This window comes from Pectinophora gossypiella, chromosome 13, assembly GCF_024362695.1.
Source record: "Pectinophora gossypiella chromosome 13, ilPecGoss1.1, whole genome shotgun sequence".
NCBI classification, from domain to species: Eukaryota; Metazoa; Arthropoda; class Insecta; order Lepidoptera; family Gelechiidae; genus Pectinophora; species Pectinophora gossypiella.
Window position 1 is genome coordinate 604,579 of NC_065416.1, and position 23,287 is coordinate 627,865.

The 23,287-nt window shown below is 37.8% G+C and overlaps 1 protein-coding gene across 1 annotated transcript in view; it reads right to left on the reverse strand.

Annotated features, from left to right (window-relative positions):
* The window catches only part of LOC126371695 (metabotropic glutamate receptor 2-like), a 274,917-nt gene that overhangs the window by 86,367 nt on the left and 165,263 nt on the right, over positions 1–23,287 (reverse strand). The window contains exon 3 of the mRNA XM_050016996.1: positions 1,780–2,435. Coding sequence (XP_049872953.1) covers positions 1,780–2,362 — 583 coding nt within the window. The 5' untranslated portion in view covers positions 2,363–2,435. The remainder of the gene's footprint in view (positions 1–1,779; positions 2,436–23,287) is intronic.

Here is a 23,287-nt window from a genome sequence, read left to right on the forward strand (position 1 = left end):
AATTGCAGCAGCCAGCTGTTTTTGTCGAAGTTCTATCCCTTTGTCTCTTTTCATGACTGTTTCTGTTACAGCAGCTTTAATTTCGGGATTCATAGAAGGAGCACCGATTTTAATGCTGTTAGCTGGTATTAAATATTTATCATTGAGTTCTTTACGTGATTCTTTTGTCAGTCCAGCTGTTGCTACATGCTGAAGTCTAGACGCGAGCTCTGAGTGTATATCTTTCCCATACACCACTGTCGCGGAAGGATCGGCACCGAGAATTTCGAGGAGTTCAGTGTCTGAAGCCTCTGGAATTGGGTCCTCAGTGAGCCCTACTTCGGTTGCTGATGAAGTACTTTCATTAGTAGCTTCAGCTACTGTTGTCTCTGTGTCGGTATTTGTCACCAGAGTTTCTTCGTTTGGACTATCTGATTCTATTTGTGAATTATCCTTTATATCTTCAGCTGAAACGAAACCATTACCATATAGGTAAGTAATTGTGTGCTAGCGAAACAGTCCCACAAACTGCTCTGATTAGCGAAAAACAACATACGGGTCTGTCCCAAAGACAGCCCTGATCATGATAGTAGTGGCCGCGAAACAGTCCCAAAAACTGTTCTGATTGGCCTTACATAAGTAGCTATAGCCGTTATTAGTACACATTTATAAGAAATTCGACGTTTAGTTTCACCTAAAGTTTGTATAGAAATGATGGAAATCCTAGGTATTAATTACAGCTTAAGTAATTGTCGTTGAGAAAACGATTTATTACATGTGAAATGTAAATCACTATTAACTTATATAAAAGTGTCGCGCGCGATTCACTAGTTGACGTAAACAAGGTACATACCTGTATTTTTGTAGCTTGTGTCCCGAGAAGACGAGCGAGAACGGTCCTTGTCTCGTAAGGGTGAACGAGAACGGTCTCTGTCTCGCGATGAAGAACGTGAACAGCTGTCCTTCTTTTTGTGTTTACGAGACCGTTTGCGATCCAACTCACGTTGAAGTTTTTTATTTTTCCACCTAAGAAATTCTAATTCCATGTCGTCCCCGCGTTTCTTTTTAGGCATTGCACTGAAAAGACTACACTTTACTTGTCGTAAACGCGAATAAATTCCAAGAAACGAATATTTTAACAAAACAAGTGTCGAGTGGTTGCGCACTGCACTGTGAATGACAGCCGATGATAGTTGGCGGGGAAACTAGGAAAGGAATACCCACATTAAAAAAAAAAATAAAAAAATACAATACTTATCTCAACTAGACAGTGCATGAGTGGTGCCACATACGTGTAACTACATATGATTTAAGCTTTTCAGGTTACTAATCTCGAGGACGAGGCACGAGTATAATGGAAAGTAAGCAAATGCATCTGATGACGCTTTTGCGTGAACACTGATCATATATAGCCAAAATGTTTGAATTGACCGCGGTAAGTCTAGAATGCGATATATAGCATTGCTTATAAAAATAATTCTATGGAATAAGAAGCCCACAAAACCACAGAAATATCTTAATGAACCAGAAACGGTAACCATTTACAAAGCTTGACTCTGGCTGTCTGGGTTAGCCAAAGATTATGAGTTATTGGCCATTATGTTGTAGAATATTTGTCCTGCTTTGGTTTAACGACTACCGAGAAGTTTTAACAAATGCCCCTACACTAGAAAAAGTGGATGACCTGAACTGTATCACTACTGGGCAAATGCCGTTCCCAACTGTTCCATTTGTCTGTTCCGAGAGATCTCTCCCCACTCTTTATCAAAGGCTTGCTCCTACCGCACAAAAGTCACTTACCTTTGATAAAATCCACAGCCATTTCTAAACCGTAAGTATCTTTATCACAGTCGTCTAGCACGTGGGCACCTAGGGTCACCCCAGGGATCAGCTTCAACTCGTTGTTGATTATATCTAAAGTATACAACATGGTCTCCAGCGCCTGCACTCCTCCTTGCGGCATCACCGGTCCACACGTCATGTTGTCTGACCTCTCATGCACCATCATCAGACCACCAAGAACCAAATCCCCTTCAATAACAGCCTCCCTCTTAATCGGCCAATGTGGATGATGCTTCTTATCTTTCATTTCTCCAACCTGATCGCTGGACATGTTCATCCAATCATTCTTCCTCTCATTCTCCAAAGGTAAAATATCGTAAACTAAACTTTTATCAAAATCGTTTTTAAAATCAACAGGATTTGGGAACATTTTTAAGTGGGAAAAGGGGTCTTGCTTGTGTTTGTGACGGTGATGGTGTCTTAAGTTGGGGTTTTGGTTGAAGAAGTCCAAGTCGGAGAAGTCCCCCGGGTGTCTCATTTCGGAGCGGTGCAGAGTGAGAAGCAGCATGGTGGTCGCCAACCAGAGCTGGTCGGGACGCATGATAGATTTGTTTGTCTCATGCCCTCCTTAAATGCTTCGTCCATATTGTCAAATGCATCGCTGGCATTTTTATCTGAAACAAAGAGAATAACAATTTTAAGTATGAATATTTGATATTCTCTATTGTAATTTACGCTGTTAACGGCTGTTTAGTTCGTGTTTTAGTGGAGATTTAACATTTTTGTGGTTATATAAACGTTGTTTTAATATTTTAACGTAATGTAAAATAAATTATCATCTCTCTAGCATTACTCTGTTTTCGCGAACTCCGCTTACCTAACCTCAATATTTGACAGGTCCGGTTTTTCATAGAAGCGACTGCTGATCTGACCTTCAAACCCATTAAAGGAAAAACCCAAAACAAATTATGTCATATGCTTCAGAAACGCATATGTGGGTTTCCTCACGATGTTTTCCTTCACCGCTGAGCACGTGAAAATAATCATGAATTCCAAAACAAATTCGAGAATCATTAGTTTAGGCACGTGTTGTTATTCGCAAAACTTCAGAGATGTTTTAATTTTCAGATATCTTTTCATGTTCTTTATCATGTCTGTGACCTACTCTTTCTATAGATCTTAAACGGAAAGCTATTCTATCATTAAAATAATTATTCTAAATATCATGAACAAACACACTTTGACATTACGTTCTCATTTTTGGCTGTGACAGTTGAATGTCTAAAGTTTTTAATTTCACTTAAACTTGTCTAACTTGGAAGTTCGGCTGGAACCAGGTGAACTATGGTGCAGACTTCGAAAGAAACTTTTAATGCTTCATTTGCTTGACTTGTCTGAATAATCTTTTGACATGTTTCGAGTTGAAGGAGGATTCTTGAGGATTACTTTCCCCGTTTGCCTTTTGTTTGCCGTTGTACTTATAAGACTTTTTGTTTTCGTATTACTTACGGTTAGTATACTGATCGGGTTGAACGAGAGAATTTGCTTTTATAAAAAAATATAGTACCTGTTAAGAGCTTAGCCGGTACTCATGTAGTAGGTGCCATGTTTTTTTGCTACCACGGCTCTTAGCTAATACAAAACACTAAACTTACCTGTTTAAAAAATATTTTTTTAAATAGCCAAACCATCTCTATTCAAATTGCGAGACCAATCTGATGCCAAAATTTCCTGTATCTAAATTGTTCCTTAATATTTCTTTTTTTACACAAACTAAACGTTCACCTCCATCAAACGTTATGAAAGTGTACGTGAACTGAACACGACAGGGAGTTAATATCTTGGTATACTAGTGAGAAGGGTTTTCACCATACTCCTGCATATCTCGCATTTCGCTCATATTCGACATCCATCAAAATATTATTATGTAAGGGTTTTCCTAATGTTATCAGACTGAGAGTAGCGTTGAAGGAATTCTTTTCATAACAAGTAATTGGGCCAATAGTTCGTAATTTTATCACAGATTAGTCTTCTATCGTGTGGGTTGTGATGTGAATTACCAACCTAATCAACCCTGGTGTCAGGGTTACTATTGAGCCGCCAAAGTCCCCTAACAAGGCTCATGTAATGATTACTCACTTACATAAGTAAGTAGTTACAGAGACCAACGTTTACTTTCGAACAATCAGGTGATCAGCCTGTAAAGTCCTAACCAAACTAGGGATCACAAAGTGATTTTCGTGCTATATCCCCACCTGGATTAGAACGCTCACCCACTGGACGATAGAGGCCGTTCGGAAGGCACGTTAAACCGTTGGTCCCGGTTACTACTTTCTCTGTCAATAGTAACTCTGACACTATGGTTGATGGGGTTGGTAATCCACCTTGCAACCCACACGGTAGAAGGAGACAGGCTTATAGCGGTAATTAGTAATTACACCAAGGTTGATATGATCGGCCACTGACCTCATAACAAACACGCGAAGAAGAACGAAAACGTTTTAAAACAAAATACCTCATCAACCGTACATTTGTATCCTAAAACATTAATTATTGGCTTCCGATTCCCAATATCGAACTCTTTTTCTAAAATCGTAACGTTTAATGAAACCATAAATTTATCTCCATTGAAAGAGGTAAAGTACCTACCTTCCCATGCTTTATTTTAATTAAATTTTTATATATAAATGGTTTTAGGGCATTTGGGGATCCTTCTTCAAAATGCACTTTTTATGGCATTATTAATATACCCGTATATTTCTTTGGGGCTTGCTTTTATGTTTTACTAGCGACCCGCCCCAGCTTCGCTCGGGGGCAATGCTGAGGAAAAAATGAAATTATTTATTTATTTATTTATTTATTTATTTCAAAAATTAAGTACAGACAGTGACATCACATTAAAAACCTCAAAAATAACAGTACTTTTCCACTATTTAATGGACGTAATTATACATATAAACCTTCCACTTGAATCACTCTATCTATTAAAAATAACTCCATCAAAATCCGTTGCGTACTTTTAAAGATTTAAGCGTACATAGGGATATAGGGACAGAAAAAGCGACTTTGTTTCATACTATGTAGTGATAGTAGACAGTGATTACCCTGGTAGGAGAATATACCCTGGGTTCGAATTTTGGCTCAGGCTCTAAACCACTGAATTCGACGTTATGAGTTTGAGTTTAATGTTTTGATGATAGATAATTGATAAATTAGCAATAAAAATACAACACTTGGTCTAACATATTTTTATACGTGACTTATTGTAGATTTGCCGCAGATGGCATTAACTACTTGGCCGAACAAATGGGGAGTGCTGAGGACTCTCACACGGTATAAAATTTAAGACAACAGACCTGAGGGTGCCCAGTTGGGCGCAAATCTCGGTTCTGGGCGTCGTCTGAGAGGAAGAATATTTTAAAGAATTAAGCGACCCAAGTGGGTTGATAGCGATGAGCGCTGAATGAGGGAAATCGTTGACCACGCCGTCGGGGTCGGTATCCGGGTTCTGAAGTGTTTGGTGTCGCAAGCTGATTGGCCGCATCTATGGCTTGAGTAATCGGGTCGTTGGAACTTGGTATAACAGAAAGCTCGGTGAGGCGTGGGTACTTAGCTCATCTTGCGATGGATGTGTCTTTACCCAAATTGGTATGTACAGTCATGAGCAATATAATGTACCCACTTTAGGACTCTGTCGCACTAACATATTTGTCATTTAGTGAGACTTACAGTTCAATTTGTCAAAAAAGTTAATGTGACATGGTACCAAAGTGTATACATATTAATGCTCGTGACCGTAGTCGTAAGCTTGTGTTATCTCTGTCTCTTTATTTAAGAGTTGCGCTCTTGACGGTGGAGCAATCGCTATTCTTCTTTTCTTCCCGCCAAACCCTCACCTCCTGATACGACACGACCTGCACCTTCTCTTTTATTTGTTTGATTTTGAGCTTATGTTATAAAGTAAAAATTAAATTATACTTAAATTAAAAAAAAACCCCGGCCAAAAACAGTACTCAATTATTATGACAAAAGGTTAAAAATGCTAAACCCTATAAAAAGCAAAAAATAACTTATCCCATTATACTTGCAAGCAAACAGCGTGTAACATTCCTATCACACTTAACAAACGACCTGATGACCTTGAAGACCTGAACCGTTTTCCACCAACCATTGCTAAGAACACTCTCGACTAATATTCCTTTCAAACAATAAAACCGCATTAAAATCGGATCATCCGTTTGGGAGCTACGATGCCACAGCTAGACACATACACACACACACAGAGACACGTCAAACTTATAACATTACGTCGTTTTTGCGTCCGGGGTTAAAAACAACTCGATCCATCCGATCTATTGCACCAAAATAAAAGAAAATAGTTAGGTACAAAAGAAACTGAACTAGGTACATGACTAATGGCAGCCTTTGTATAAAGCGCGTGATTCTTTTAAAGTGGTTCTTAGTTTGTTTGTAAACCTTGCGCTAAAAAACATCAGTTTCAGATCCGTGAAATAACAAGTGATCCTTGTTTAGCTTCTATTTGCATAGAGCCTTGGGTACGGAATCCTCAACATACAATTACCATTCCCATTCGGTCGGATTTTAATTTTTAAAGGATTGCTACGGCTTTTTGTTTGTTTTGTTTTAAATTAGTCCAGTTACACGTGATAAGTCGCCCGTCCAATTTTAGGTAATGGCTTGGGAAACATTTATTGTAAAAGTCGCTGTGCGCGCTTTATTTATCTTTTTGAAAAGCGTCATCTCAATAGATAACTCGCGAATGTTTTTTCACATTTTTAAATTTAATTTTGTTTACGCTTTTCTCTCTCTCTCTATTTAAGAGCTGAGCTCTTGTCGGTGGAGTAATCGCCATTCCTCTCTTCTTCCCGCCAAAACCTTCACCTGCCGATACGACACGACCTGCACCTTCTCTTTTATTTATTTTTTAATTTTTTTTACGCTTTTCTGATTGACTAGATTTTTTTTTGACTTGGATTATAATTGTTGATTTGCCGCAAATGGCAAAATGGCTACGCTTGTCTTAGCATTGGCTACGACAACCGTAGCATTGGCTACGACATCCGTAGTCATTCCTACAACATTCGTAGCAAAAATACATTTTTAGAATTCAATCAACAAAAAGGTTAGCCAAGTTGGAAATGATTTTGACAGGTGACACGTCAATCCCATATATTTTTATCATTGTCACTGTCGGTTTTCGAAGACGTTTGTAGCTTGAATAAGGCCCCTGAATTTTGTAATAATTTTCCTTATTCCTCCTTTTCTTGAACAAATAAAAACAAAATATGTGTATGAAATTATTACAAAGAATAAGGAAAAATAAGCTTGTGATCATTAGTTTTTAATAAGCTCATTTGCCAACAACAAGCTGTTTCAACATAACGAAAGCCAATATTTGCATAATGACAATAATTTGTTCAAATAAGTAGATTTTGTCTTTCGTGTCTTGTCACAGTAAATCGTTGGATCAATTTTATTGTCTGTCTGTTCATGACACGACATGACGGGAACAAAATTGTGACAGTTTTCTGGATCAAATTTTTGTTTCGACTTATTTTTATAGATGTACTGTTACGACAGGCAGAAGCAGTTATTATTTATTTATTTAAGGTATACCAACAGTACACATAATGTAAAGTTATAAAATGCAAGTTTTAAATTATTATAGTTTTTGAAGTAATAACTTTCTTAATTATTAGTCATCAAAAAAAAAAATAAAAAAAAACATCAATCATTGTTAAAATCATCTTTGTCATCCCCAGTTTGGTTAGGACATTACGGGTTAATATGATCCAAGCTTTGGAAGGCACCTTAAGTCGATGGTCCCGGTTACTACTTACTGATGTAAGTGAGTAATCGTTATATGAGCCATGTCAGGGGCTTTTGGCGGCTCAATAATAACCCTGACACCAGGGTTGATGAGGTTGGTAATTCACGTCACAACCCACACGATAGAAGAGAAGAATTATTAGTATAGCCTAAATCTGAACCGGCGTGCATGTACGAAACAATTAAATAATGAGAAGGAAGCAAGAGAAGTGTGTCAGGATTGAAGCAAATGGAATTCGGCAGTCACTGCTTAGTAGCTGCAGTAATTCATCTTAACATTGATATTACATTTTGACATATGCGCGTAAATAATAATATTAAAGTAAGTGCTTAATGTCAATAAAAATCAAATAGCAATATTGCTTTTGTAAATAAATTGCTTCAATGTGGCCATTTTCCTTCTTTTCCTATTTCACGTAGGTACATGTAGTTGATGAAGAATTGAAGATCTCTTTAAAACAGATTAAGTACGATCGGCGATCTACCTTGAAGCGTGCGTGTATGAAACGATTGATGAATGTGAAGGAAGGAAGAGAAGTATGTCAGGATCGAAGAAAATGGAATTCCAGAGTCTCTGCTTACCCCGGTGAGAAAAAGGCATGAATTTATGTATGTATGTATATACATCTGGGAGCACGGTTGTGCCCCCGCCAAGACGAGCAACGCAAAGCGCACGGGCAGGGCACTACCTACCTTTTCTCGAAAAGTTTCGTCGCCTTTTCGAACCCTCATAACTCTGGTTGTAGTTGTCTCTGTTTGTCTGGTAACCCGACGTTTGCTGTTGACAGGCAGATCGCCAAATTGAACTCAACCCACCCCAACAGTATTGCGGCGAAATTTGATTCCGTAATGGATTAGCTTTCATTGTTAGATCACTCTCGCTTAATTAATTAGCTTGATAGATGAATGCGAATAAAGTGGAGAACCGAGATCGACAAGGGTTGAGATACTTAGGTTATACGAGTATAGCCATAAATTGGTTTTGAGAGTCAAGAAGAAATTGCAGCACAGGGATATGATCAAATATACTGCAATTTCTCAAATCAACAGATACATAAGAGGAGTTAAAATGGCCACATCGAAGCAATCCATCTAAGAAAGCAATATTGCTATTTGACATTTGTTTGCATTGCGCAGTTACTTTTATATTCGCAATGTCAAATTGCATTATTGCTCTCTTATTTATTTATTTATTTATTTATGGATCACTTACAGCTATGCACATTATAACATTTAGTTAGAACATAATTAAACAAAGTAAAACAGTACTTATGTGTAAGCCTATTAGATGAATTGCTTCGATGTGGCCATTTTATCCCCCCAGATCACGCCTATTTAGGCAGGCAGACAGAGCCCACGGAATTTCAATAATGACTATCCTGACACGCTTTTGCTTCTATCATTCTCATCAAAGACTTCATGAATGCTCGCCGCATAGAGTTCTCTTGATTTGGCCTTCGTTTAAAACATCCTGGATCTGATTCCGGCGTGTACGCATGCGCCTCCTTCTTCCAACTCCACCACTTAATTAAAATATACTTGCATTTTTGACTCATTTAACAGCCGATGTGGTCTAGTGGTTAGAGCATTGGGCTCACGATCTGGAAATCCGGGAGACTCTCCTTTGTTTGGCTTGGAAATTGCAGGCTAAATCACCTGGTTGTCCTGAAAAATTTTGATGATTCCGTGCTTCGGAAGGCACGTTAAGCCGTTGTTCCCGGGATACTAGCCCAAATGCTAGTAGGACGTATATAGGCTGTTTATGTTATATTTATATTCGACTAATTACCAGACACAAGAAGCGATGGACAGATGACCTAGACGCGTTTGAGACGGATTAGAAAGAGATCGCTTAAGATAAAGGAAAGTGAAAGCTCAGAGGGGAGGCGTTTGTTCAGCAGCGGGACAAGCCAGGCTAGTAAAAAAAATATTCATAAGGTTCGAAAAATGTTGCGTAAACTGTTAGTACCAAATTCGATCCGACCTAACTCATTTAGAAATTTAGAAGTTTTTCACTGATGAGGGATATTCAGACGACGAAATGAAACGAAAGACAGAAGTTCTGGCGGACTTCGTAAACAGTCTGAAACCAAACTTGGGTTTGCCCGATTCCCTTGGACGCATAATTATTGAAAACTCCAAGTTTGTTGATAATTGTTATAATTCAGCCCTAATTGCCATTTGAAAGTTTTTGAATAAGATATAATTGCAAAGAGTGGTCGTTTACAAGTGAATTTACATTTAAATTAAACAGCCGTCCTTTAGTTTTAGAATTTAAGTCGTTAATCACAATTTGTTGAGCGTTTGTTTTGCATAAATTGTTATTTTTAGCGGTCAGAATAAGTTTAGGTATAATGTTTTTCTTGCAGCTTCTTTTCCCCGTCTATACAGGTTGTGAGAAGCTGTAGTAGTTTTAGGCGGATGAGACGTTCGTTATGTAAAAATTAACGATTCAAAGTGTAACTATGTTACCTACTGAATAAAGATATTTTTGAATTTGAATTTGAATGACTTTATTTTACTTTTTTATTTTCCACCGGAGTAAGCAGGGACTATGAAATCACGATGTTTACCTTCACCGCTGAGCACGTGATAATCAGTTATGATCCAGACATGAATTCGAAAACAAATTCGATAAGCATTAGTTAAGGCCTGTGCTGGGTTCGAACCTGCGACCTCAAAGTGAGAGGCAAGCGTTCTACCAACTGGGCCACCACAGCTCCAATTCTACTACTTCCACCAGCTACATAATCATATATTATTTGTATTCTTTTTTATCGCCAAGTCATAACGTGGCAGTGAGGACATAAAATATAGCAATTCATTCAAACCAACAAAAGCCTTCACGTCGTTGAGTGACGTATACGTATCGATACAGTCACGCCACGGTGACAGTAAGCCTGCAATAACATTGACTGATAGACTATGTGGAAAATTTGCAAATTACGGACAAGTAAGATTAGATAAGATATTTATTGCATTCCTGTTGTTTTTACACAGGTTTTAAAAGAAGAGAAAAGTGCAAACAGAAACCCTGTAAGGGCACTGCAACAACTTAAAAGAAGAAAATCTTAATCATCTTAGTAGATGTTCCGTGCTTCGGAAGCCTCCTTAAGCCGTTGGTCCCGGTTACTACTTACTAATGTAAGTGAGTAATCGTTACATGAGCCGCGTCAGGGGCCTCAAGGGGGCTCGATAAAAACGCTAAAAATAGGCTCCTGTTTATGTATGTATGTGTATGCAATTAAGCATAACATTGACGGAAAGAATATGTGCAAAATTTGCAAATTACAGACAAGCAAGAAATCCCGTGCTTCGTAAGGCACGTTAAGCCGTTGGTGTAATATTTTACATACTGAAGTAGTACCTATGTAAGTAACGACTGCATACCAGGGTTGAAGACGTTGATAATCCACCTGAAAATCCACATGATCGAAGAAAATGAGCTGTAATAAGGACTTTTGGCGGCTCAGTATTAATCCTGACCTAAGGGCGCTTACAGACGTACGATGGTGTCGACGTCGTCGTCAACATGCCGACGGCAACCGCTCAGTTATGACGTATGTGATAGATGTCAAATAGTCTGTTAAGGTGGGTACTTACCAACGTTACGAGGTGTAATGTAATATGTTACACAGCGAGCATTCGTGCTGTCAGTACGTCGTGTTACGGGGAAAACAAGCGAGCAACAAGCCGCTCGTTCCTTGTTTTGAGCCACCTGGTTGTCCCAATACTAGTCATAGTCATTTATTGATAATAATAATTACACGTCACAGATATTACAAAATTCAATTAAATTAAATATTATTACGGAATTCGATTACATTAAAATATATTATCAATTACAATTATGTACTGATACTTTTATTATTCACCTTAAGTATTATCTTTATTGTTTATAATTGTGCTGTTGCAGTGTTATTACCTATTCTCTATTAATATTTATGTTTATGTATACCTAATATATTGTTTATATAGGTATGTAACTCTATCTGATAGATACCTAAATTGCTTATTTGCGCTATGAGTCATGTCAGCTTCGTGGGATTCAACAGACGGAAAATTAAGGAGCGACTGAAAAACAGCGTCTGTTTCTTCGGAACACACAATGCTGAGTTCGTGTCCTATTCACTGCTGTGCCACATTATGTATTGAGTTTTAAAAATTGTTTTTTGATATTTTGTTGTTTTTACTCTATAACTCTTTGTATGTAATGTGTCACAATTTGTTAAATAAACATTTTCTCTCTCTCTCTCTCTCTCTCTCTGTCGGTTTTTTGGCGAATCCTTTGAGTGTTACGCGGTTCGGTCAGTACGCTCTTGCAAGTCGCTGTCCAGTAATAATTTGGTTTTTAAAATTGCTATTAATGACAAATCACCACAAACGCCTCTGTTTTTAAATAAGTTTGATTTCCTGTAACGTGTTTTCTTTTTCTTAATATGGATGAAACAGTAATTAAGTAAAATCAAAGATACCAACGCGTCCTCGCTGTCGGCCATCTTGAGTGAACTAACGGCGAAAGCGGAGCACAGAGTTTTGACGAGCATTTTAAAACACAGCGCAACATGCTCGATGCGAATGTTACATTACACCTCGTAACGCTGGTCAGTACGCACCTTAAGCGCACTACGGGTTTAGTGGAGTCAATGTAGAATCACGTAATAAAAAAAAAACAGAAAGTTAAAAAATGAAGGAGGCTCGCTACGCTTACAAAAGAAAAAATCATGAAAATCGGACCTGTCCCTGGCTAATTAGAAGTTAGGAAGCTCGGGCTTTATTGACTCCACTAGTTAGTTACCTTGGTTATATACTTTACAAACTTCACAAAAGAATAATGGCAGACGCATCTTGGTTTTGATATATTGCCGAAGTTAAATTATTATGCGAGCGATTATTCTTATTTCATTTGAATGTTCATGTATGATAGACACACGTTACACATGCTAATGTAATAAAAGGAATTCTCGATCACCATTTTATTTTCTTTTAAGGCCGCCTTAATATAAGTGTTGTTTAATATAAAGTTTTAAAAGAACGTCTAGGGCCCTGTACCTGCTTCTTGCAACTTCTTTCCCCGGCTATACAGGTTGCGTGAAGCTGCAGTATTTTCAGTGCGGTATGTAAAAAATGACGATTCAAGGTGTAACTATGTTACCTACTGAATAAAGATATTTTTAAAAGGGCACAAAATAACAAAATTAAAAATTAATAGCATCAAGCACATTTTTATGTGAAGGGATGGATTACTTAGCGGGTGAAAACCTTCAGCGCTGCTCATTTGTCTGGCCAAATAGTGAATGCCATAATGCCATATCTACAATAAGTAAAAAAAGAACGGATGGACAAAATATAGTAATAGAAGCAACCAATCGAAATCTTGAACTCATCTCACGCACGCGCACGTTGTAGTAATGCAATAGTAAGTACTTACGTAATTAAAGTGAACAATACATTTCCTTGAAATGTCCCATTTGCACATACACCAGGAACAAATGAATCAATACCCGTATCTGTAGTGTGGGAATTCAATGTAAAAATAAAAACGTCTGATGTCCATTCAGAAACATCTGCAGTCAACAGTTGAGCGGTTATCAAATCCCGTTTCGGAATAATAAAATGGCGAGACAATGCTTAATGCACTCGGAACAATCGCCACAATCCCATCATTTACCACGTTATTCGACGTTCGCCGTTAAAATACGGGACACGCCGCAATTTTCCGTAAATTTTCGGCAGCACGTTGTTTATGGAGCGTTCCGATGTTTTTTGTAACACCTTTTAGAATGGAGAATGGAATTGGAAAAATACGCTTAATAGTATTGGGTGGCGCATGGCGTCGTGAAAAATGACATTACTTATGCTTCTCCACCTTATGGCTTCGTGTCAACAGTGGCTGCAAGTTGATTACTTTTGGCCCTGCACACTAGGGTTCACGACTATTGGGGTAGTCGAAGGTACAATCATTATGAACAAATTTATAACTGCTCTTAAGACATGGCTTGCACAAAAATGTTTTTATGACGTCAAAGAATTTTTGAATGTATACTATTAGTTATTTCATAGACCTACTTATCTATTGTATATATTCTTTAATAGTTTTTTGTTGTTTTTTTTTTATTATTGTTTTTTGCCTGCGTGAAACGTGTATATGCCAGCAAATGCAAAATTTAGTGAGACGTAATTTGCAACTACAACTGCAACTATTATCTATAACTGTACCTAAATTTATCTTTATCTTAAAGAGCAAAAGTTCAGCCACTGAGCCTTGCGAATTATTTGTAAACATATCTAATCAAAAAATATATTATCTTATCAGATTGCTCTAAGATGGAAGGTACGATTATGAATGTTTGGACTAACGTATCTTAAGTTTAATCTTCATTGTATATTATTTCGCTTCACTCAGCGTTCTCAGGCAAGTATAATATTATGATAAGGTATTATAGCAAATACGTCACGTGGCAACAGAATCCGTACTGGGAGAGAACTCTCAAGCAAAGCAGAAGCAGTTGATCCCTTATTTGCATCCCGAGGTCTTAAACGATTAGCATGTCAAATGAAACATGTCCCAGTGTGTTTCATTAATTCTTCTAGGCAGCAAAATCGTGGGGAATATTTACTAGTTTACTGCGATACAAGTCTAAAGAGCCGTTGGCCCAGTTGGAAGCAGAATTTTGTTTATGTTATGCATTATTATATATTATACTTTCTTGGTAGCCACGCAACCGTGGTCTGTTAACCGTTGGTGTGTGAGTGAAGTAATCTTCTTCTTATCGCGTGGGTTGTGAGGTGGAATACCAGCCTCATCAACCCTGGTGTCAGAGTTATGATGAAGCCGCCAAAGGCCCCTGACATGGCTCATGTAACAAATACTCACTTACATCAGTAAATAGTAACCGGGACCAACGGCTTACTTACAACGGCGATGTGCCTTCCAAAGCACGGATCATCTTACTTTCGGACAATCAGGTGATCAGCCTGAAATGATCAAACTAGGGATCACAAAGTGATTTTTGTGATATTTTCCCACCGGGATTCGAACCCGGGGCCTCCGGATCGTGAGTCCAATGCTCAACCACTGGACCACAGAGGCCGTTTATTTATTTAATAACAATAGGTACCTATAGGTTCAACGTCTACGAGACAATTCTGTCAACATTGTTGTTTCGACGACTATTATGAGAAGTGCCTACTACCATTTGCAGATTATAATGGGCTGACAACGGGCTGGCAATCAAAGGGCAAACAAGACTAACGAGCACTTCTATTGACTCTCAACTACAATATAGACATAAATCAGGGAGCATAGAACTAAAGACATAACATAACCACCCGTACAAATACATCAAATCGATACTGGCCTGCAAGTAAGTACCTACTTGGGGGTTAAAAAAGCCATATCGGCAATTCATTAAAAAAACCTATATGGTAATTTGACATTTCCGGATATAAAAGTAAGTGCGCAATGCAGACAAACCTTTTTAACCTATCTGCATTTTTCAAATTATAATATTTTTTTAAGAACACTACATAAACTTTCGAAATAAAAAGGACGTTAAATGTCCCTAATAGTGCTTATTCCTACAGGAATACATGTGCCTACAGGCACTATCTAATTTTATTTTCAGTTATACCTGTCATTTATTTACCCGCCGAAAAGGAAAGGGACGGATAATTGACAGGCAGAAAATTTATGAAACACACGTCAATTTTAGGCAGAAATCGAATACAACCCTCTAAAAATTTCATTGACCAATAACCCGACAGAATTAAGTAGACAGCACACAATTATAAAACAAATAATACCGGGTTCTTACCGCGTTAACATCGGGCATATTAGTGGTATTATGTTTTTTAATTGTAATAATAACCGCGTAAACCTCAAAAAAATGTATAGACAGCACACGTCAAACGAGTTGCATACCAGCGAGATACCTATTTGATTGGTCCAGGTTATTCATTCGTTCATTTTAAAATTCACAGCTGTCAATCATCCGTCCCTTTCCCTTTCGACATGTAAGCAAATGACAAATATAACTGAAAATACAATTAAATGGTGTCTACAGGAATTCATCGCCCACTGCTGGGCATAGGCCAGGTCTGGGTCTGAGTCTGTCTCGGTCTGGGTCTACAGGAATTAGCACCAATGTTTTGATAAATAGTTACAAATAAAGCTTAAATTATCTATAAATCTTAAATTTAATAAAAACGATTTCGAAGATTTAAATCTTCGTGCTTTTTTATATGTATGTATCTGTACATTTACATCTGTTACAACCTAACTTCTGAACCAACTGTCAGAATTTAACAAATGAGGTGTCATTAGAACCGTCTTGATTGTCCGGTGGCTATAGGCTATGTCACGTCACGATAAATTCAAAGTATTTCTCATTATGATATCCATCTCGTTAGAAAGTATAGTAAAGAAACTTCACATTTTTCTATAGTCTGTAATGTCCTAACAAAACAAATTTTAGTCTCACAAAGTGATTTTGACAATGTCAGAATATCATAAGCCCAATTCTCTAACCACCAGACCACGAAGGCTGTAACAACATCATTATCTACCATCGTATTAATTTCATAAATGGCTCAAAATGCGATATTCAAAAGCTATGAAACATTACCGTTAATGATTACAAATGAATCTACTAATAGTTGAAGTGTAATTTAGTGGATTCATAATGTATTACAATTATTAATTGACCAAAATAACAAATGTTGTTTGTTTTATTTGAATAATTAATAGATAAGTATTTTTTTTTTATGTAGAGTACATGCCACAAAATGTAGTTTTTAATTTGAATAAAACATGGCGTTCTGATTTCAATTCATTCCAAACCTGCGACAACAAAGCTATCGGCAGAATTGATATGTGTTAAGTTATAATTTTTTTTTTACCTCTGATGGGTTTGCTTTTGGTCCCAGACTTGCCCGAAGGCATTGACGAGAAAATACATTGAATCAGAAATAACCTACCGAAGAGGTAACATTTCGGCATTTTAAAAGTGACCAAATGCGTTTTATTTTTTCTATTTAATTTATTTATGAATTTTAATAAAGAAAAATGCAAGTTTCAAGTTATTTATTTCTGAACATTTTTTACATTGTGTCGAAAATTATACAAAAATAATAATAATAATAATATATCAGTAAAACAAACGAAAATAGTGAATACAAACAGCCACACACTAAATGCAGAACACAATAAAATAATTCAATTCCCGTTTCAGCAAACCTTGAACAATTCCCAACATAATAATTATTATTTAATGTACTTAATAATAAGTGCAACATTTTATCACGTCTTTCTATGACGGCACAGGTTGCTTTTTCATACAAATTCCATAGTAATTTCGTTAAGTAAAAAGTAAAAGTAACTGATTTGACTAGTTGGAAACTAATATTCTTTACAATACGTGGAAAAGGTAAAAAACAGTTTAATGTTCCTCTCCAGTGGTATATAGCCTATTTAAATTACATTAGTAATAATTCACACAGCCTCCGTGGTCTAGTGGTTAGAGCGTTAGGCTCAAGATCTGGAGGTCCGGGTTCGATTCCCGATGGGGACATTGTCGAAATCACTTTGTGAGACTGTCCTTTGTTTGGTAAGGACTTTTCAGGCTTGAATCACCTGATTGTCCGAAAAAGTAAGATGATTCCGTGCTTCGGAAGGCACGTTAAGCCGTTGGTCCCGGCTATTAGCCGTAAAAACACCTCCACCAACCCGCAGTGGAGCAGCGTGGTGGAGTATGCTCCATACCCCCTCCGGTTGATTGAGGGGAGGCCTGTGCCCAGCAGTGGGACGTATATAGGCAGTTTATGTTTTTATGTTATGTTAATAATTCACGTAGAAACGTTCGCACGCCGCGGCCGCGAATGATTTATACTGCCCATATGTTTACTTCCTTTGCAGTAACAGACACATCTAACTGAAACGCTAGTTGGGCTAGTTTGTCCAACTTCGTTTGCGCAGATTTTGGTAATCGTGAAAGTGCACTAAATACCCTACTAGAACATCAAGGTAGTGTAACCACTTTCGCGCCACTAACGAAATGTAAGCAGTTGTATAAACGCTACCTTATCAACAAGATTGTGTGGATTGCGCACATTGCGTAGTAGGGTTCATATGCGCAACGTGATATTTTTTTATAGTGTAAGGTCAATTCTAATCGAGTAAAATCTCACGAGTAAAATGTTTACGTGAGATTGCAACACTGGCCGGAATTAGAAATACGGTAAAAAGTAAAATTTTGGTAGACGGGGAATTGTTTTGGGGTTTGTGATGGAGGGACGTGGAAAACTTGGATGGTTACAAAATGGTATAACAGGATTAAAAGTATTTGTCAAAAGTAAAGGAATGAATACTTCCTTATAAGACACAACATTCGCCCTCTCTTTAATCTGTTCCATGTAAGTTCTTCCTGGTCTTCCCCTTCCTTTCTTTCTTTGTAACTTCCATTCTATGAAGTTTTTGAATAAATTCGTCGTGTCTTATTATTGCTATTGTTACATTAAGTATGTATTGTATAAATAGGGCCGCTTATTGAACGAACTTTTCTATTTCTCTTTTCTTTATAATTTTGTATTTCATGTGTATGTGTATGTGTGTGTGTGTGTGTGTGCAGTATTATTATAAAGCGAACTTCGGCAATACCTCAATTCTTCTTCTATCGTGTGGGTTGTGAGGTGGAGTATTTTCTTTCTCTTTCTGTCAAATGCACTTTCATTTTCTTCTTGGACCTTTCGTAGTCTTCCCATGAATTTCTGTCTTTTCTTCCTGTTAAACATCTTATTGTCTTCCTCTTGTACTTTTTGTTTTAGCACCTTATCTTGTAGACTTTTGTCGATGCATTCTTTCTTGTTATTTTTACCCAACAATTGACAACATTCCAGATCCTGTTTTTTATTCATAGGCCTGTATATTCTAATGTTTTTGTTTGTTTATTTATATTGCAAGAATGAGAAACATGGGCTTAATAGTTTTATTTCAATAATCATCACTTTACACACCACCCGCAGTGACACTTCGTACAACAATCTCATTCTCACCGTGTGTCACCTAACGCTTAAGTGCGAGCGGGATACAGTACATGCTCTCTCCTTTACTCCTTAGCGACTTACGACCCTTCAAGACTGAACTAAGACCCAGAAGGTTGAGTTCGGTGGCCGATACAAATTAGTGTGGGGCGGGAAGTTACTGTTCTGTTAGATCACAATTCTCTCGAATAATAACAAATCCTTAAAACTTCTTATTCTTATACGTGGGTAGGCTTAAACTATTAGTCTCGGGTGCTTTTGACAGGAAAGTCGTTAAGCAAAGTCACTTTCCGTAACCTCGGTTAGCTAAAAATTCTAACGTGACTCGCTTTTGAATATCGGCGTGTGACGTCAACCTGCCTACGGTCATAGAATAAGGAATAATAATACGTGTTAGGGAATTTGACTTCGATAGCTAAAGAGAGAAAATTGGACTGACCTGAAGCTCCTCGTCTGCTGGATTTCAGTGTATATAGTCCTTGTGTCTAAGATTGCACTTGTCTTGTGTCGATAATTTGGAGTAATTGAGCACTTTTGGGAAATGGAAAAGCCCAGAAGGCGTGTGAGCTCGTTGAGCCGTTGTGATTCGACTTGAAAAGTATTGAGAATGTGATGTGAGAGGGACGTAGTTCAGTCTCTTCACGTTGGCAGCGCTGTCGTGTGCGTTTCATTAGTGCACTTTGATCTCTAGCGCGAGCAAACCAACGCGTCTCAATGTTTGGATCTTGTAATTTAATATAATATCCTAAGTAATACAGTTCAGTAAATTATTTATGTAGGGGTTTTATTACAATTACCAGCGCTCCCTACAAATATTGAAGGTTTATTTTTCATACAAACTGTCGCCTTATTAGGAACACCTATAAATTAAATTTGCAAGAAAGTACTTACTTAGAGTAATGTCTTATTCAGCATATAAATGGGTACATATCAACCTCCGGCCATTATTCAACTTCAGGCTTCGTTGCCCTAAACGTACCTTTAGTGCCTTCAATAAATCACAAGACATAAACCTTCCTCTGCCTGTTCATCTCACATCACCCTTAATGCGTTGACGTATCACAATGCCTGCTTCCCAAATACCTCGCATCGCATGCGTGAAAGACAAATGCCCATCGCGTGCTACCTATCCCACACGCATTTCGCACGCAAATATAGAATTAGGATTTAGTTGCAGGCATTTGTCTTGCTTTATTCTACTGGTTCCATTTCTACATAGAGAATGTAGAGTATTTTCGAGTGTATTAAAGGGGATTTTAGAGTTCGCTTGTGTGCGTTTTTAGTTACAATGGGCAATAAAGTACTCTTTCCTATAAGTACCCTGTTATTATGATTACCGACCCCGCCGGCATGGTCGACGACTTCCCTCAATCAGCGCTTATCGCTATCGACCCCCTAGGGTCGATTAATTCTTTCAAATATTTTTTTTTCCTCTCAGACAAGGCCCTGAGCCGAGGTTCGGGCCCAACTGGGCACCCTCAGGCCTGTTGTCTTAAACGTTGTACCGGGTGAGAAACTTCAGCGCTCCCCATTTGTCCGGCAAGTAGTTAATGCCACCTGCGGCAAATCTACAATAACTCACGTCTTAAAAAAAAAATTAAGTTTATCAAATATTTTTTTTTAAATGCTGCCCTGGTGGTACACTGATGGCGTTCAAATCTTCTTTTCTTTGCGAGTCGGTGGCGATCGATGCTATATTTTTGCTGACCAATAGTTGGCCACGATTACGCGTCTTTACTTTTATTTCTTCTTTCCTACTTTGTTGGCCTACCAACTACATGTATGCAGTTGTATAAATGCTAAAGCAACCAAGAAGATAACAATTGGGTAGTTTTCTAGGTCAAAGATAAATTATAAAATTCTGATTACAAAATAAAGTAAAATCTAAAGCTGACAAAGAACGTTTTCTGTTTATGAATTTAAATAAAGAAAAATGCAATAATACTTAAGTGCGACACTTTGTCACGTTTTTCTATGACGTCACAGGTTGCTTTTTCATACAAGTTCCATAGTAATTTCGTGTTTTGACGTTAAGTAAAAAGTAACTGATTTGACTAGTTGGAGACTAGCCTATTGCCATGTGTCACTACTGTGGTGGCGCCACCGTGGATTTTTAGTGAGATATGGCTCTAAGCTTCAATAATAACTGTGTCTTATATGTCTAAAAATACTGTAGGAAATAAAACAAATATGTTTAGATCTCAATTCAGTACAAATATAGACATACAAAGTCAAACATAGTCATTAGTCAGTACAAAATATCACCCGTCGACCCTTAACCGTTCGCCAAAACTGCACATGATGAAAACCCATTTATCACAAACCGGGTTCTCACAATTTGACAAGCTAAACCCCGGGTCTTGTCCACCTTGTATTAAAACACCCAATAAGGCAGTGTCAGTGTCCATATATTACGGAGGCCTAAGTGGATTCCGTGGACAGTTGACACGATGACAAGATTTGTGGAGCTTGGATTTATTGGCGTTTCTTGCTGGAAGCTCGCGGCTTTTGTATTGATTTGCCCCAATTTCTGTTTGTGTTTGTCACGCTATTAAGCCAGGATCACTAATTGTGTTTACTTAGGGGCGATGTTCTCTGCTAAGGTCGAGGCGTGGGCGTCTATGTTTTCTTTTCATTCATGTTCTCGTCGGAAACGGAATAACAAATTCAAATTCAAAAATGTCTTTATTCAGTAGGTAACATAGTTACACTTTGAATCGACAATTTTTACATAACAAACGTCTCATCCGACTAAAACTACTGCAGCTTCTCACAACCTGTGTAGCCGGGGAAAAGAAGCTGCAAGAAAAACCTCGGCACAGGGCCCTAGACGTTCTTTAAAAAAATAAACATAAAATATTGGTATACAATTGAGTAATTTAGCTGCCTAATATCAGTTCTCAGACAGTTAATCCCATGCATTCATATCTTCTAAATAATCACTAACTTTATAATAACCTTTTTTGTAAAGGTTTTGTTTAACTACTGTCTTAAAACAGTTGAAAGGCAAATTCTGAATGTCAATGGGAATCAAATGGGAGTCAAATGTCGTGGACGATGTCGTCCCCGCCGCGACAACTCCACGACTTCAAAATCGATTTGCGCAACGTGATAACATTTTGTCATGGTCTTTTTCGATTCTGACGATATAAATATGTCGAGTGGTGCTAATATGTGAACGCTTAAAGTGGCGGAAGTGTTCTCCCACCCCTTTTATCGCGCCATTGGAGGGTCTCCCGCCTGGAAGTAATCTAGCGTGGCCCACATGGAAGTCTTTAAATAGGCTCCGGACACAGGTTGGCCGCTGCAAGGATAATCTCTGCAGGTGGGGATACCTGGTTGATGGTTGCGATGATTGCGAGTGTGGAGTATCACCACAAACTATGGCTCACCTTTTGTGCTGTCCTAAGTGCCCTAACACCTGCACTATTAAAGACCTATACGAAGCCACTGACAATGCCGTAAGCGTGGCCAATTATTGGTCAGCAAAAATTTAGTTTCGATCGCCATCGACTCGCAAAGAAGAATATGTGAACCCAAATAAGTCATGTCGTTCTTTCAAAATACGAACAAAATCACATGGCACGCATGTTAGGGAAAAACACAAACTTATAAATATCGACAAATTTGATTGAATCGGTAATTTTATCACGTTGCGCAGGGGTTTTTATTCGTTTCGGACCGCAAGCGATTCGAACCGTTTCGTTTCGCACCGCGGTTGTTGAAAGTAATAAGTGGATTCAAACCGCAGTGGGTTCGGATAGTGCTCGAATAATTAAATTTCATTTTAGCCTTTGGTCTGAATTGCCCCTAATATCTTTAGGAATGGGTCAATTCGGACCGCATAGTCAAGTTCCAAATTTTGCATAGCACTCGCACCCTTATCGCGCAAGATACGATGAATAAACTAACTCAAGAATTTTGTTGGAATTATAGCGTCCCGCGCGATATGCGGGTACATTGTTATTGCTACTGGCAGTAAGAAAATTCAGCTTCTATACAATATTTAGACGAGACGTGCCTTTTCGGCGCCTGCGCCTTAACTTAGAGCGAGCGCATTCTAATTTTTCCCCATTGAAGTTGACATCCAACCGCTTACGTTTCCTAGAATGTCGTAAAGTCACCACCGCAGTATGACTTTTTCAACCAACAGTTACGTAATTTTGTGTAAATAATGTGAGTAATATTTAACATTTAAAAACTAATATTTAATTTCTAACTTTTCACGACACGACTAGCAACATAGCAAACATAGGTAAAGCAAACTAAACTCTACAATTAAGTAAGTACAATATTTTTTTCAAACCATCGCATGTATAAATTCTTATCTAGCATACGATCGTAAAGCCCATTCAATGCATGAGCGGACGCGGAAGTGAACAACGGCTATTCTCTCTGCATAAAGAACATTTTTGGTCTTATTTTATACTCTCTTGTGAGTACCTAAATCAAGAAAATTTGCTTTATATTTTTCTGGGTATTCGATATTGCCTGACATTTCAAATTTGTATTTCGAATTCATATTTCGAATTTGTTAAATACTTACAAATTCGAAATATTTTGAATTTATAAAAAGTGCGTCTTCATCAGAATGCATTGAACGCTAGTTAACATAAAAGTAGCCCCAAAATGTATT